At 32.8% G+C, this 17,528-nt stretch overlaps 1 protein-coding gene across 8 annotated transcripts in view; it reads left to right on the top strand.

The window, feature by feature from the left end:
• KIAA0586 (KIAA0586 ortholog) overlaps nucleotides 1-17,528 on the top strand; it is a 93,955-nt gene that overhangs the window by 21,033 nt on the left and 55,394 nt on the right. For all 8 annotated transcript variants that reach the window (XM_074365453.1, XM_074365456.1, XM_074365455.1 and 5 more), the window contains 11 exons: nucleotides 69-201; nucleotides 817-1,034; nucleotides 1,454-1,526; nucleotides 2,815-3,042; nucleotides 3,934-4,108; nucleotides 6,022-6,216; nucleotides 7,670-7,857; nucleotides 9,649-9,762; nucleotides 11,066-11,143; nucleotides 14,105-14,298; nucleotides 15,580-15,698. In XM_074365453.1, the coding sequence (XP_074221554.1) occupies nucleotides 69-201; nucleotides 817-1,034; nucleotides 1,454-1,526; nucleotides 2,815-3,042; nucleotides 3,934-4,108; nucleotides 6,022-6,216; nucleotides 7,670-7,857; nucleotides 9,649-9,762; nucleotides 11,066-11,143; nucleotides 14,105-14,298; nucleotides 15,580-15,698 (1,715 nt within the window). The remainder of the gene's footprint in view (nucleotides 1-68; nucleotides 202-816; nucleotides 1,035-1,453; nucleotides 1,527-2,814; nucleotides 3,043-3,933; nucleotides 4,109-6,021; nucleotides 6,217-7,669; nucleotides 7,858-9,648; nucleotides 9,763-11,065; nucleotides 11,144-14,104; nucleotides 14,299-15,579; nucleotides 15,699-17,528) is intronic.

Genomic DNA, 17,528 nt, shown 5'->3' with positions numbered 1-17,528 from the left:
ATTTATATAATCAAATGTTTGCTGAATTTTTGACAATTTAAAAAACTTAATTTTTAAAATGTTTACAGCATTGACAATCTATCCACTCAAAGATTTCCTTCATATGAAGAGCTAGGAACAGCTGAACTGACTGTGCAGAAGTCTGATGACATTCTTCATGATCTTGGCCAAAAGAGGAAGGAAACAAATGGCATACTCCAGGTAAAGTGGGAGCAAGATATTAAAATTAATGATTAGTAAAGATAGAAATGATGAAGAAATTAAAAAGTAATCAAGACGGAAAGCAAGAGGAAGGGTGAAGGAAGACAAACTGAAGAAGACATGTCAGCCCCGGCTGTTCTCCGTATAGAGCTTTCCTAAAGCCCTCAAGGGATTTCTTCTTAATGCTTCTTGGCTAAAACCGAGCCATGTGGCCTACCTCTAGCTCTCCAGCAGAAGCTGGAGAGGAAGTAACGGGGAAGGAGAGCTGTGAATGGCCCTTGTTTATTCAGTCTACATTGTCTGCCACGCCTCCCTGGAACCAAATTGTTCTTATTTTGTTTTAGCTTTCTTCACCAGATACAGTTTTTATTGACTGCTGGACTGCCTACCAGTGCTGTGGACTTCCCAGCCCATTTCACTGAACATTCACATTAGTACTTCTAAATGGAAAGAGACTTTAATTGCCAAGTGTTCTTTTATAGCTCTTCAGTTGTAACAACTTGATTCCTTATATTGACATATAGTATGCCCCCAACTACAGTAATATCTCTTGTTTAGATTAAACTAATTAATGTGAGTTTTACACAGTAACATTTTTCCTTTTTCTCTTTTAAGCCAAAAGAATCTCTGATTATGTCGGGGCTTGCTGATCTTCCACAGAATTCCATTAAGCTTCAGACAACCAATATGAGATCTGTACTGAAAGATGCTGAGAAGATTTTGAGAGGAGTACAAAACAGTAAAAAAGTGCTTGAAGAAAACCTGGAAGCTATTATTCGTGCAAAGGATGGAGATGCCATGTATTCAATTATCAACGCCCTGTCTACCAACAGGTAGGACAGGATGTTGGCATCCCAAGGTCATTTATGAAACTGCTGGTGTAGAGGCTTTCTTTATTTTTTTTTCTAAGCACCTCATTTTGCTTAATGTGTTTTAATGTTTAGAAAAGGTTCTTCATTGCCTTTGGTGATGTGGACTTATTATAAAGTTGGAATTGGGGTATATACATGTTGCTATTTTTCACAGTAAATTTTCCCTTTAGCTTTTTTTCTCTCTTTGGTACATATTTTCTGGAATCTACATGTGCTTTTCAAGTATCCTTCAAACGTTTGATGAAACTAGTATCATTGGTTTTTCCTTTTCAGATGAAGGATATTGGGCAATAGATTCAAAATGGAATGAGAGATCTGATCCAGGTTCTGTTCTCAGGACATTAAATGTTAACTTGAGAAAATGGTTTTTTTTTTAATAGAGAGATGTCAGAGAAGATTCGGATCAGAAAGACGGTGGATGAGTGGATTAAAACTATTTCTGCAGAAATTCAAGTAAGTATTGGAAAAAACAGAATTAAGTGAATTCTCAGGAGATAGCATTGATTCTAATTTATAAAAATCATACTTATTCTCAGAATATTCCTTATGTATGTCCACATATAATGCTTAACCTTACTCTTTCACTCTTTATATTTACTTATTAATAAATTTCATTTTCCTTAACAACTGCTTTGTCTCATAAATTATATTATGGCTCTTATCTGGCAAATTGTGGACAATAACTAAAATATGAGTAATATGAGAGAAAATTTAGCAAAAAAAGCATTTAGAAAAAAGTATACTTACAAAAGAACTGTTCTTAAAAAAAAAAAGAAAGCAAATTTAAAATCATTGGCTTATTTAAGTAAAAACACCAAAGTTACTTAAAGGAAAACTACTCTGGAAGATTTTTACGGTTACCAAGTTTAGCAAAGTGAGTTCAAGATGGAAGAACCGCCACTTTCTCATCTCCACACAGCTCATGGTGTATCTTCAGATATTAGCATTGCAGAACTGCAGGAGAGTTGTTTTTGTTAGGGGGTTGGTAATTTAAAGGCAATTCTTAAAATTTTATGTATTTGAGGGAGCAAAACTAGGCAAGGTAACTCATTTTTGTCTTGGGGTGCAAAGTGTTTTTTTCCTGACTATGTGTTGTGTGTATATGCTTACAGTGGCAGCAAGATGAAGTGTCAATTTCCATAACAATAAACACTAAAAATATAGTGCTAAACACTATTGTCTTAAGGAGATATATATCTCTAATGTGGGTATAAAGAATGTATATTAGCTACTATATGATGCACCGGAAAAAAATGTTGTGAGTTGAGTCAGAAGATGTGGAGTTCATATCTGGCTCTGTAGACAGCTAGCCATACATGTAAGTCTGTAACTATGAATTTCATGCAAAATATTCAAGTAACTTTAATTTATAAATATTTATTTCAGGATTTATTACAAAATCATTTACTTTTTGGACACTTATTTTTAAGTTTTTGAACAGTTACTATATTCATGGTTTAAACATCAAAAAATGTAAAAAGGTTTATAATTAAAAGTTGCTCTTCTACCCCTGAACCTCATCTACTATTTCTTATTCCTTCTGCTACATGAAACATGTCTTTTTGATTTTGTGTTTATTCTACAAAGAATTTTTATTTGTATATAAGCCTATATCATTTATTTATAAAGCATTTAAAGCTACTAAATTATATTTATGTAACAGCAGAAAATAAATTCTAATACTTTTGATGTGAAAGCATGACTACTTAGATTTTAAGTAATTTTAATCTTGGTTGTTAAGGATGAACTGACAAGAAAAGATTATGAACAAAAGAGATATGGTCAGAAGAATCAAAGGACCAGGAAAGCTCAGATTATGAGTAAAGATATTAAAACCAACACACAAGATAAAACTATAAACAATTCTGTAATTCCAAGAAAACATTCTCAAAAACAAACAGAGGAGCATTTTAGAAATCCACCTACAAGGAGCATGCCTGCTTCAAGCTTACAGAAAGAGAGAAAAGAAGTAAGATCCTAATCTGGTTTTGTGATGTGAATGTTGCATTGTAATTTATCTTTTTTAAAAGACATAAATAATGAAATGACTATGAAAATGTTTTAAAGATATGAAGGACTATACAAATGTAAACCATCTTTAAACTGTTGATATTTAGGGTTTTGGTTATCTGTAATGTGGAAATCACTGCACAAAATACATAATTCCTTCCTTCTGAGATCTCACACTTATAATCACACATTTACAGTGAGTGTATCTAGAGATCATCTGGTCTAAAAATTAGATTCTCTAGTTCATGGTATTCAAAACTGTAGTTTATCTTTGTATGTATATATATATTTGTTTGTTAATGATTGTGAGGCATGGTACTAGATGCTATGGCGGGCATTTTTTGCTACTCTAATTAATCTGTAACTTTGCAAATGCCCAACGTGGATTGTTGGGCAGATTAATAAAGCATCTAATTCAGTGCTTAGCGCTTAGTGATGCTCAATAAATGCTACCTTTCTGTAGCCTTTAGATTATGATTGAAGGTGGGATCAGGAATGTAGAAAATTATTTAAGTACTTGGTTTATGTTATGATATTTGAATGTAATACATATGTTAAATGCATTTGAACCTTACTTTTTGGTGCTGAAAATATACTTAGTAGTGTAAGAATCTTCATGTTTCTTGAATGGATGATTTTTGTACTGAATTTCCATGCTTCTCAAAACTATAAAACTTTAAAACTATAGTTTAAAAACTATCTTCAGAATTTAAGAGCCATTTAAAATAGGGGACTTTGTTAACCTGATCATTCTTACTATATATTGAAGCTGACAAAAGGAGGCTTAGACAAATGAGATAAGTGTTTGATGACTATTTTGCTGGTGAGTTGAATAACTTTGTGTTCTTAGGGATTTTTGAAAGCACCTCCGGTGGTAAAAGACAAGGATTATATGTTACAAATTTATGGAAAACCAGTTTATCAGGGTCATCGCAGCACTCTTAAAAAAGGGCCATATCTCAGATTTAATTCTCCATCTCCTAAGGCCAGACCACAGAGGCCAAAAGTAATAGAACAAGTTAAAGGTAAGGAACCTCATTTTTTGTGGTAAACCTCATTTTTATGGTACCAGTTTAATAGGTAAAGTTTAATTTTTGCTTTTTATTTATTACTTATAGAGTTTAAATTATGTAATGGCTTTGCATTATATTATTATATATTAAATATATAATTTTTTTCCACACACAATTTACTTCACTATAACTTGGTGTTTTCTTTTATTCAGTCATGCAGATTTGAATGCGGATTCCTGAGTAAATCTTTCACTTAATTTACCTTTGGCAGAAACAATAGTTTTCAAAACATTTAGTCGCTTCTCATTTATATAGCTTTTTCTCTTTTCAAGTTGTGTAGCATATTAGTATTTTCAAAACAATGCTCTTAAACAGATGTGCTTTGAAAGTTAACTGGTAATGATTTGATTTATATGATAGGTTTATATTATAGCTTATTTAAGAGAATAATTACTTAAAAAGGACATACTAGACATAATTATATAAAGCCTTTGGAAAAAATAAGGTTTTAAAATACTTTCAAATCCAAAAATCACTTTATTGAGTAGCCCTTTTAATGGTAGGAGAGGATTGAGAATTTTGGACACAAGCTCGTCCTTGGGCCTCTATGCCTGTTCATTCCTCTACCTGGAGGGCTCTTCCCTCAGGCACTTGCACGGCTCACTTTCCATCTCTGCTCTTAGATGTTAGCTCCTCAGAGAGGTCCATCTGGACCATCCTATCCAAATGTTATCATCTAACCCCCTCTGTCTCCTTGCTCTGCCTGATTGTTCTTCATAGCACTTTTCACTATCTAATGTTATATTTTTATTTGTTTTTCAAGTTTTTTCCTTACTAAACTGTAAGCTACATGAGTCCAGTTGGTTTATTCAGTACTGTATTTCTTGTTTCTGGAATTATACAATTGAATGAATGAATACTTGAGAACAGGATGAAAAAATGTAGATGTGGTACTAAAATTTTTCTTCCTGGGATCATGAAACTATATTTAAAACTATATTTAGGTTTATAAAACTACTCACATATTAAAAGGAAAAATGTGGTAATGTCAGTAATTTATTTAGAAAATATTTTAGCTTCTTTCCTTTACACTTTTAATTTTCTTTACTTTTCTCAGGCTCCATAGAAATTTATGTTCTCCAGGGAGACAGCTAATCAGAAAAATTTCTAAATTTTTAAGAATTCAGGATTTAATGTCTATATAGATCTACTTCATAGAAATAGGAAAAAATGTACAATGATTTAATGTCTATGTAAATTCACTTTATAGGAATAGAAAAAATGTATAATGATATTAAGATTAAATGATTTAGTAAGTATCGAATATGATATGTACAGATACGTACATGATTTCAAAGATAGAGGCTGGTTATTTAGAATAATGAGAGGATGAAAAAAATTTCAATTCCAAAAATGATCAGTAACTTTTTTATACCTATAGGATAGGATATAGGTATAAAGGCATATGTGCATAAGTTCTGAATATTCTTTTGAATCTTTATTCAACATTTTTTCCTAGTCATTGTGTCTTTTCTGACATAGTTAGTTGTACAAGTTGTTACATCTGTTCAGAAGTTGAGAAACCATGTCCTGTAGGTCAGCTGCGTGTTTTTATAAGTAAAGCTGTATTGGAACATAGCTACACTCATTCATTTATGTCTATGAGTGCTTTCATGCCATAGAAGCAGAGTTGAGATGTTGCCCCTAAGACCACACAGCCCATGGGTCTAAAATACTTACTATCTGGCCAATTAAGAAACAGTTTGCCAATCTGTGGTTTACATGTTACTTTTATTTTGGGGCCCTATAACCTTATTATATACAATGAGATCTTGCTGTGAAGAAGAGTTGCTATATTTCCAGATGGCTGGATAGTAAATGTTCAAACAACATTTTAAAATACCTCTCATTGATGACTGTTACAGGCACTAAAGTCAAGTCAATAAGAACACAAACTGACTTGTGTGCAACCAAACCTACAAAGATGGATTCTAAACTGCAGCATTCCATTGCCACGCTGTCTCCTGGTGAGCAGCAGTATTTGTTCAGCCCAAGCCGGGAAATGCCTACTTTTTCAGGTACACTGGAAGGTCATCTAATTCCTATGGCAATTCTTTTAGGTAAGACCCAACAAAATGTATGGGGTACATTTTAAAATTCTAATCAGCAGCAGCAGAACTTACAGAATGGCACTGACGCAATGGTCACCTACCTTTTCCTTTATGTGTTGCTGATGTTTGTGGGTAGGGGCTCAGAATGTGTCTTACTCTGTAGGAGCAGTCTCTGAAATGATGGGTTCTTGCTACATTTTCACTCACAAGAAACGTTCTTTTGGTATTCTACAGTATGTTGCTGTAGATGAAATGAAGTTAAAATAATGTTTAGACATGTCATAGACATTCATAATAATTAAAGAACTTAAGGATTTTGATTGGCTCAATATCATCCTGACTTAGAAGAACTACTTTAAATTACCTTTTATGTACTTTTGGACTAGACTGATAAGTAAAAATTGTGTAGTTGTGTATTCTAAGCTAATAGTTGGTGGTTGACTTATTTGAGGTCTCAGACTCATCGTAAAAGTTGAACAAATCATTTTTGCTCTCACATTAGCTTTTCAAATCTAGTTAGCTATTTTTTTAGTGTCATTGCTGTTTTCCTTAACTTTTATGAATTATTTGAGTTTGAATATTTTCCAACGTAAGAGAGAATGTTTTATTTTTAGTATTATGGGTTAATGGCATGTCAGGTTGTTGGCTAACGTCTGTTCAAACATGCCTTCTACCAAAATAATAGCTAATACTTACAAAGTCCTTACCATGTGTCAGGTACAGATCTAGACAATTTACATATATTAACTTATTTAATCCACCCTATAAAACACATGGAAATGTACTAATTTTACAGATGAAGAAACTGAAGCAGAGAGGGAGTTCAGTCATTTGTCAAAGGCCACATAGCTAGAGTGCAGCCAAGTGTCAAATGTAGGCAGTGTGGCTTTAGAGTCTGTGCTGCCCTGTCCTTCTTTACTTTGAAATATAGTAAACAAGTGGAACTTTTGTGATGAAAAGTAACAAAGTTTTGACAGCTATGATAGTTATCAGATAGTTGGTCTACATGCCATTTATTGGTCCTCAAACACTAGTATTTTGTTGTTGGTTTTATTTCTTTCTGTTGTTGCTCTGTGAAGATTTGACAGTTAAAATAATACAATATAATGCAATACACTTTAGTTTTGGCTTTGCCACTTACAAACTATTATGACCATTGGCAAATTATGTTATGTTTCTATATCTCTATTTCCTCAACTGTAAAAAGTGGATAATATTACTACCTTGAAAGCTTATTTAAGTTAGATAGTGTTGAGTACCTATGAGTGCCCAATAAATGTTAGTCGCTGCTAAAAGGATGACATGGTGGTGATGATGATGGTGGTGACAATAGAGGGAAAGGTGCTGGCAGATAGTGCTTTCCTTTCATATGAGAATTTAGCCATAAAGATCTAAGTTGTATATTAGATTTTTCACTCTATTTCTGAAATGGTTGACTCCTTTTCTCCCCCACACTTTTTAGGACAAACCCAAAGTAACAGTGATTCCATGCCATCTGCTAGAGTCATTGTAAGCAAGCCACACCCCATAACAGTGACGACTTCTATTCCACCATCATCTCGAAAAACAGAAACTGGAGTAAAGAAACCTAACATAGCAGTTGTAGAAATGAAGTCGGAAAAAAAGGATCCTCCTCAGCTTACTGTACAGGTATGCCCGTGTGCATGAAGAGAAAATTTTAAGGAAAAAAATCTTTGGCTGAACTTTACTACCTAAAATCTATTACATTGCTTCTGAAAACTTTGCTTTCATGATGGGTCTTTTGTTCTTTAAAACTGATATTAATATGATATCACTATCCTTGTTCTGTATGATTTAAGCTACCTTTTTTAAGCCAATGACTCATATCCAGGTGCCTAGATATTCCAAAGGGAGCAACTGAACAGTATATTCAATTAATTAAAAAAAGACTTAATGTGTTTGATGTATGTAATTAATACTTTAATCTTTACACAAACATACGAGACTTGAATGGAGGGAGAACTTATATGTGAGTTTTAATATTCAAGTTGTCAATTCTTCATAAGTTAATGTATAATTTAAGTGAAATTGTAATAAAAAAATACAAGCCATGATTTTTACTTAATTTTAACTTTAGGATCATTTAGATATTTGAAAGAACAAAGGGTTTAGAAGAGTTAGTGTTTTTGTACTGGTCCTGTTTCAGAAATAGCTTTGGTTATGAAAAAAGAATATAATATGTGATGAATACTTAGAAGGAAAATTGGATTCTTGTAAGTGAAATACTGTATGTTCTAATTGGCTAGCAGTGTGGAAAATCAGTTTTAGAGTGTAAACTTTCACTGTATAGGAGATTAGTTCCAAATAGGCAATAGGCTAAGTATAAATCTAAAATATAAAAACATAGAAGAATTAGCAAATATTACATGTAATCTTTATCAAAACTGAAGCTAAGTGTAGATATGAGAGAAGAAAACTTAGATATGATAGGAAAATAGATTTGAATGTATAAAGTCTAAAACATGTATGTAAAAAATTCCTAAATAAAAAGGAAAACAATATAGAGTGAGAACATATGAAAGAAGTATGATAGAAAGGATTAATTTTTAAATATAAAAACCTCCATAAAATAATAAGAAGGCATAAAAGCAAATCCAGAAATACTCAAAGAACATGAATAAGACTCTACAGAAGAGGTAGCAGAGTTTATAAGCAAGCAAACTGAATAATTTAAATCTTGCTAGCTACCAAGTAATGCAAATTAAAATAACAATCATATACTTCCATTTAAAAACTGCTACTACTGAAACACTTGAATAATCTAATTTGGCTGAAGGTTGGGTAAAACTTATAATTGATTACATTTTTGATAATAGAAATAGAGGTCTTTTGGATTGAGTTTTGGCGGTAATTACCAAGAATCTTAAATATGCATGCTTTGTGGCTCAAGAAGTTGGTCTGATCTCTGACTAGCATAATGAAATAATTTAAAGTTCAAGGGAAAAAATCCCTACATATATAGGAAGTTTTTTGGAGTGATGTATATCTACCTTTATCTATCTAATAGTGACTCTTCTAGAAATATCCTAAATATTTACCAATAGGAAAATTACTTAGTAATTAAAGCATGTGTATTTCTTGAAATATTACACAGTCATTTAAAGTATAATTATAAAGTCTATATGGAAGCATAATAATGTGTTTATGACCTAATTACAATGGAAAATCAGGAAGAAAACTATTTTAGATTTAAGCTATGTGTTAAGTGGATAGTAAAAAGATAAAGTGAAAATGATTCTACTTAGGATGGTAAGATTCTGTGTTTCCCCTTTATTTTCTAAATTTTGTAAAATATGCTTTCATAATTTAAATTTGTTATCCATTGACTTTGCAATAAAAAGTTAAATATTATTGATATATAGATTCACAAATATTTGAGTCAGAATGATGAACTGAAAACTGGATGTTGTGTTATTTTAGGTATTACCCAATGTGGATATTGACAGCATTTCAAATGGTAGTACTGATTTTGGTCTATCTCCGTCTTGTCCCAGAGAAGCATCTCCTCCTCCTCCTCTGAAAACCTGGATACAGGTATTGCTCAGAAGTATATCCTTTAGTTTGAGTAGTGTCTGGCTATAGATTTTAACTAATATTATTCCATGCAAACTCTTCCACTATAATTATAACTTACTATAATAATTCAGGCTTTAAGGAAAAGATTCAAAACAAATCTGAAGTTGCTCATGAACTTGAAAAAGAAAGTTTAAGATCCGTACATTTATAAACATTCTGAAAAAAGTAGTAACCCTTAGTGTGACAACTTCATTGCCAGACTCTTATATGTAAAGAAAAAATTTCTCTTTGGAGAAGAATCTTGATTTAAATGGACATTAAATTGTAGTCTTCTTGAATGTGAATTTTATAATGATGATTGGAGTTCATGTTTGGGGATGTAACTGTGTCATCATACTGTTGACATGATGCAAAAATATGCAATTCTTGGGGGTGGAGGGTATGGCTCAGTGGATAGAGCACATGCTTAGCATGCATGAGGTCCTGGGTTCAATCCCCAGTACCTCCATTAACAATAACAACAACAACAACAAAATATGCATTTCTTCCTAGTATTTATTTGCTGCCTGTGACTGAATGACAAAATTATGACTTTTACTACACAGCAAAATAGCACTGTAGCTTTTCCCCAGGTTTCATTTATTGTAAGCAAATTTAGTCATTGAGGTTACAGTCTTAAAGAAAGGAAGAACATCAATTTTTCACAATCAGAAATAGTAAAAGAAAAATGACCCTGAATGGCATTTGTGCCTAATTTTATTTTTTCATCAGTAATTTTTAAAATTAGAAGTTTATTAAAATATATATGATTACAAATAGTGATTTTTTAGACTGTTTATTATTCTGCTCTCAGGAAGAATCTATTGTGGTTTTGGGTGACTAGATTATATACAGTGAAGCCTAGAGGCTAAAATTGTAAAATAATTATTTTGTTTATCTTTTAAAATTATTTGATTCTGTTATCTTTTTGTGAATTTGTATATTTATATACTTATATATCTGCACATAGAAACATTTTATCTTAACTCTTAGAGAGAAATCAGTCGTGTTAACTTGATCAGTTGACTTAAGTTGCATTGTTGTGGAGTCCTTTTTAGAAAAACTGATACCTAATATTTTCTAGCTATTGAAATGATAACCTAATAGCTTAGGGACTAGCTTGAATTTCACTTACTAGCTATATCAATTCTGAGAGGGATGTTAAAATAAAAAATAAGAGCATGTAATTATAAGCCTATGCTGTGGGTGGTATTATGTTAAATTATGGATAAATTAAAATGACATTAAGCACAGCAAAAACTTTCTGAAAATCATTTCTTAGACTCCAGAATTTACGAAGGCAGATGAAGAAGTGAAGTTTCCAGGAACTAACTTTGATGAAATAACTGATATCATACAGGTAACCAAGCTTAGAAACCATGAGAATTTGTTTTTCTACCAGTACTTTTTAATGTGACTATCTTTTTTTTTTTTCTGAGACTTTTTGTTTTTTTTTTTTTTGAACAGTTTAGACTTACAGCAAAATTAAGAGGAAGGTACAGAGGTTTCTTGTATGTTCCCTACCTCCACAAATGCATAGCATCTGCCATTATCAACATTCTCCCAACAGATTGATACTTTGGTTAAAATTGATGTACCTACTTTGACACATCATAATCACTCAAAGCCCATAGATAACCTTAGGGTTCACTCTTGATGTACTACATTCTTATGGTTTTGACAAATGTATTTATCATTATACTGTCACACAGAGTATTTTCACTACCCTAAAATTATCTGTGTTCTGACTACTCATCCTTCCCCCTGACCCATCCCAATCCCTGGCAACCACTGATCTTCTTACTGTTTTCATAGTTTTGTTGTTTCCAGAATGTCATATACTTGGAATCATATGTATGTAACCTTCTCAGATTGGCTTCTTTCACCTATGCACTGAAGTTTCCTCCACATTTGTTCATGGCTTGATACTTCATTTCTTTTTAGGACTGAATAATATTCCATTGTCTGGATGTACCACAGTTTATTTATCCATTTATCTACTAAAGGACATCTTGGTTGTTTACAAGTTTTGGCAGTTATGAATAAAGCTGCTATAAACACCTATGTGCAGATTTTGTATGGACATAAGTTTTCAGCCCCTTTGGGTGAATATCAAGGACTGCAGTTGGCTGGCTTTAGTGGTAAAAGTATGTTTAGATTTGTAGGAAACCACTGAACTGTCCTCCAAAGTGGCTATACCATTTTGCACTCCTACCAGCAATGAGTGAGAGTTCCTGCTGTTTCACATCCTTGCCAGCATTTGGTATTGTCAGTGTTCCAGATTTTGGCTATCCTAATAGGTGTATAGAGGTATCTTATTGTTGTTTTGATTTGCATTTCCCTGATGACATATGATGAGGAGCATCTTTTCAAGCACTTATTTGTCATCAGTATATCTTCTTTAGTGAGGTGTCCATTAAGGTCTTTGGCCAATTTTTAAAACTGAGTTGTTTTCTTATTATTGAATATAGGAGTTTGGGGGGGGGGGGTTGTTTGTTTCATTTTTTTGTATATTTTGGATAACAGTCTTTTATCAGATGTGTCTTTTGCAAATATTTTCTCCCAGTTTGTGGCTTATCTTCTAATTCTCTTGACATTGTTTATCACAGAGCAGAAGTTTTTAATTCTGCAAACAGACAATTTTATTTCTTCCTTCCCAATCTGTGTACTTCTTCTTTTCTTGTCTAACTACATTAGCAAGGACTTCCAGTACAATGTTGAAAAAGAGTGGTGAGAGGGGACATCCTTGCCCAATATTATGTTGCAGTGCTTTGAGAAACTGCCCTTTACTTTTGAGTTAAATATTTTTTTATTTTAAAATTATAAGGTTGTTATTCTATAGTATTATCTTCTGTATCACCTACCTGCCTCCATGAAACTTAATGATTGTTAGCTGTTTCCTACCTGCATCTCATCTCATCTCTCTTGCTTCTTGCTTCCTTCTTTTTGTTACCTTTGGCTTCCCTCCCTCCAATGTATTCTTTCTTCATTCTATTACATTTATCTATGTTCATTTCTGGACTATTGGCAAGGTCATCAGTTAGTTCGTTTTGAGGAAAAAAGTTGTGAGGGGTCTAACATCCAAGGAAAGAGTCCATATAGCAGGAAGGGTTATAGAAATGATAGAAATGGCTAAATAGTGGAGGGGAAAAGTAGGACTAAGTAAAGTAGAAAGGATGGGAGAAAAGATCATAGAACTTGGAGATTACTTGAGTACTGATGTGTCGATAGACTTTAAAGAAGACATTTGTTCAATTTTCTCAGGCTTTTAGAACTAAGACCAGTTTTGTTAATCATAAAATAAAACCGTATTTTAAATATTAAGAGAGATGCAATACATTAAGGTTACTTGCTCACTGGTATGTCTTCTCATGTGAGCTCCACATGAATGTTTTGAAGGCAAGAATGTTGTTTATCTTTATATTCATGCCTAGCAAAGACATTAGACAACTGTTCAATGGACAAGTGAAAGAAACAGTTGTAGAAATAGCACAGAATTTGGAGTCTAAAGACAAGTGTTCCTACCCTTGCTCTGCCACTTAATAGCCATGGACTTCATTTTTCAATGGGAGAATATTACTGAGTTATAATTTTTAAAGAGTCCTAATTTTTTGAGATGCATAATGGGTTATTTACAGATAAAATGGTATAATATCTATGGTCTACTTCAAAATGGTGTGTGAAGGGGAAAGTGGATGGGGGAAGTATCGATGACACAAAGTTGACTGTGTATTAAAAAGTATTAAAACTGGGGTTTGAACAGATAAGTGGAATTTATATTATTTACATATTACAGATATAGTACATGAGCACTATTTTATTTACTTTTAATTGTGTATGGTGTTTTTCATAATAAAAAGTTTAAAAATTCCAGAAACAACTCTTTTGGTTATGATGTGGTGGTACAAATAATATATAGGCTGACCTGACTGAATATTTAAATGTAAATTATAGGTTCTGTAAGAGCAAGCAAGTGCTATTTGGAAGTATCAGTTTTTCTATGATAATAAATTAATAAATTTCTAAAGGGAAACGTTAATAATGTTTTATGGAGGAATAACCAAATTTTCTAGTTTGTTTTATGACTGTTTAAATATTGGGTTTTAAAAAGACAAAATAATTGTGTAAGTTTTCTTCAATGTGATTTATATGAAAAATGTATATGTTATACATAATATGGTACCACCTAAGTAGGAAATGCTATTGATTAGCTTAAAAGTGTTGATTAATTCACCAACCTAGGTTCCCTGCCTACACTTGGCACTCAGTAAGTGTTGAATAGATATATGAATATAGTATTTTTGTTTTTTAATATTACCAGGAAGAGGAAAAATGTGATGAAATTCCAGAATACTCTGAACCAATTCTGGAGTTTAACAGAAGTGTTAAAGTTGTTTCCACAAAATATAATGGCCCTCCATTTCCACCAGTTACTTCTACTTTTCAGCCCACTGCTGATGTCCTGGATAAAGTAATTCAGAGAAAAGAAACAGTGGAAAATAGCTTAATTCAATGGTGAGTTTACAGTGGTATTGGGGTGAACAGAATAGTAGTAGCAAGTATAAATAACCAGTGTTAAGTTTTGGTTGAAAATCTTTCTTGTCTCCTTTTGTTTATTAAACTTTTCCTTTGCTGTCGTCACTGGACACTATTTGATGCTGAGAGTTTAACTGTGTTGGAGGTATTGTTTCTGTCCTTCAGTTTTTGTGCGTAGGTTGTCTATTATGACAAAAGAGGCTATTGTTAAGTAACAAAAGCCTTAAAAATGTACATATTCTGTCATCTAGGAATTCACTTAACAGAAATTTATCCTAAGGAAGTAATCCCTTCTGCTCTGAGGCCATAGGATACTTAGCACTTATGGTGCTTACTATAGGCACTGTTCTGTTTGTTACTCTATTTTTATACCTATTTTTACCAGTGAGAAACCTTAAGGAAGTTATGGAATAAACTAAACATCTGAATATTAATACAGTTATCAAGGTTGGGTTTAGAAGAATATTTAATGATATGAAAAATATTAGTAACATACTGGTGCATAAATGAAGCAGAATACTAATACAACCACAGTCTAGAAGAGCTCACTCAAAAACAAGTGGGCATGGGGAAAAATGGAAAAATAATACCAAATTGTTAACTGTGTTTATTCCTGAATCTGAGATTATAAGTAAGCCTTATCTATTTGAAAATTTTTACATATTCTCTGATTTTTCTACAATGAATATCTATTACTTGAATAATAATAATTAAGAAGTCTATTAGCTTCTCTAAAAAAATGTACAGAAACAGTCTCCTCTTGTGTTTCCCTTCCTTTTCCTCTCCCTCTTTCCCCTTCTTAAAAATGACCTTGAAAATAAATTTTCTCTCCTTTTTTAGAAGACAGCTATTGCAGTCAATATATTTACTTCCTTGAAGAGTGTACAGCTGGACTTCTTTTCTAGCTCTGATCCTGTAGGGCTTTCTATGTGCTTTCAGAGTAGGGAACACAACATTCTAGGTACATGATGTGCCAGGTAATCATTGACCTAAACCTTATTTTGAGTTAATTCATTAGACTGATCTGAAAGATTTAAATTTGACTTAATAAACTATCTTCTATGCAGAGATTTTGTTTCATGTGATTTATTTTGCTAGGAGATACATTTGAGTTCTTTCTTCTTTCCATATTTCAACTTTCAGAATGATTGCTTTCACATGTGAATGTGTCCATGGGTAACAGTTAATTTTAATTGTGGTATTTCTAACCATTTATACATTTCAGCTAAATTTAGTAATGCTTAACATTTTCCACCCCAGGGTAGAGCAAGAAGTAATGTCAAGAATGATCTCTGGGCTCCTTCCAGTGCAACAACAGGCCATAGCTAATGTCAGTGTCTCAGTTAGTGAGGCCAGTGAGCCATTGACTTCTGACATTGGTAAGTAAAATGGAATCTTTTAGGGTTTTTTTTTTTATTAAAAGACAAAACCTATCAGGTCTGTGGATTTATATATTCTGGAGGTCAAGTAGTCCTCAGCTGACAAAACACAAGTCCTTTTCCTTTCAGCGTCACTTCCCAGTTCTCTGTAGTGAAAATTAGTTCTCCCTCGTCCCCTCACCCCATACTGCAGCTTTCAGATCCTTCTGCCAGCCTCCATCTCTCTCACCCCAAATCTGTTGCTTCCCATAGCGCTTTCTGTGTGTGTGTGTGTGTGTGTGTGTGTGTGTGTGTGTGTGTGTGTGTGTCTTTGTCTTTGTCTTTGTCTTTGTTATAGTAACTATCAAATTGTATTACGATTGGTTTACATATTTGTCTCACTCACTAGACTATATATTACTTAGGAGTATGGACGTTTCTCATTTAGAGCCTGGCCCTTGACTGACACTTAAGAAGAGTTTAAATAAGTATTCGCTGGGTGGGTAAATGAACCTCTTTCTTTATGGCGCCCACACCATTCTCCTCTTCTTCCTCCTCCTCTTTCTCTTCTTCTCTCTTTTCTCCTTCCTTCTTCCTCCTTTTCCTCCTCCTATCTTTCCCTCTTCTTTTCCCTCCTCCATTAGTTTCTTGAGGTATAAGGTACTTGCCACAAAATTCACCATTTCTAAGTATACAGTTGGACAAGTTTTGTTAAACACACACAGCTACACCTTAGCTACATAATCAAGATATTGAAAAATACTTCTATCATCCCCAAAAGCTCCCTCATGCCACTTTACAGTCAATCCCTAACCCTCTCCCATGCCTGCTGGGCACTTATACCCACTAATCTGCTTTCTATCATTGAATTTTGCCTAGAATTCCATATGTATGTAATCATATGGTAGTCTTTTTGTGTCTGGCTTCTTTTATTTAGCATAATGCTTTGACAATCTTGTTGTTGCATATAGTAACATTACACTGTGTAGACGTACCATAATTTGCTAATCCATTTACCATTGATGGACATTTGTAGTCTTTTAGTTTTTGGCTATTATAAATAAAGCTGTGCTATGAATATTTACAAACAAATCCTTTATACACATCTTTTCATTTCTCTTGGTCATATAATAAATAGATATTTAACTTTATAAGAAACTGCTAAATGTTTCCAACATGGCTGTTTTACTTTGCATTCCAGCCAGCAGTGAATGAGAGTTCCAGTTGCTCCACTAATGCTTGGTGTTGTTAGTGTTTTTAATTATAGCCATTTTGTAAGCGTGTGGGAATATTTTTATTTGCATTTCCCCAGTGACTAATGATGTACAATTTTTCATGTTCTTATTTGCCATTTGTATATTTACTTTAGTGAACTATCTTTTAAACTCTTTTGCTCAGTGTTTAATTGGGGTTTCTGTCTTACTATTATTGAGTTCTTTATTTATTTTGCATACAAGTCCTTTATTGCATATATGTTTTGCAAATATGTTCTCCTAGTTTGTATCTTCCTTTTTTCTCAACATTATCTTTAGAAGACCAAAGGTTAATTTTGATGAAGTTTAATTTATCAGTTTTTCTTTTATAGCTTTTGGTTTTTTGGGTGTACTATTTAAGAACTCTTTGTCTCGCAATCATTGAGATTTTCTCTTATTTTTCTTCTAGAAGACTCATGGTTTTAGACAGTACATTTAGATCTATGATATGCTTTGAGTTAATTTTTATATGTGGTGTAAAGTAATGATCAAGGGTTTGTTTTTTTTTATATGGATATCCAGTTGTTCTAGCATTATTTGTTGAAAAGATTATCCTTTTTCCCACTGAATTACTTTGACACCTTTGTTGAAAATCAGT

Source organism: Camelus bactrianus, chromosome 6 (genome assembly GCF_048773025.1).
Source record: "Camelus bactrianus isolate YW-2024 breed Bactrian camel chromosome 6, ASM4877302v1, whole genome shotgun sequence".
In the NCBI taxonomy this organism is placed as follows: domain Eukaryota; kingdom Metazoa; phylum Chordata; class Mammalia; order Artiodactyla; family Camelidae; genus Camelus; species Camelus bactrianus.
Note: the sequence above shows the minus strand (reverse complement) of the source record. Positions and strands in the feature narration are given on the sequence as shown.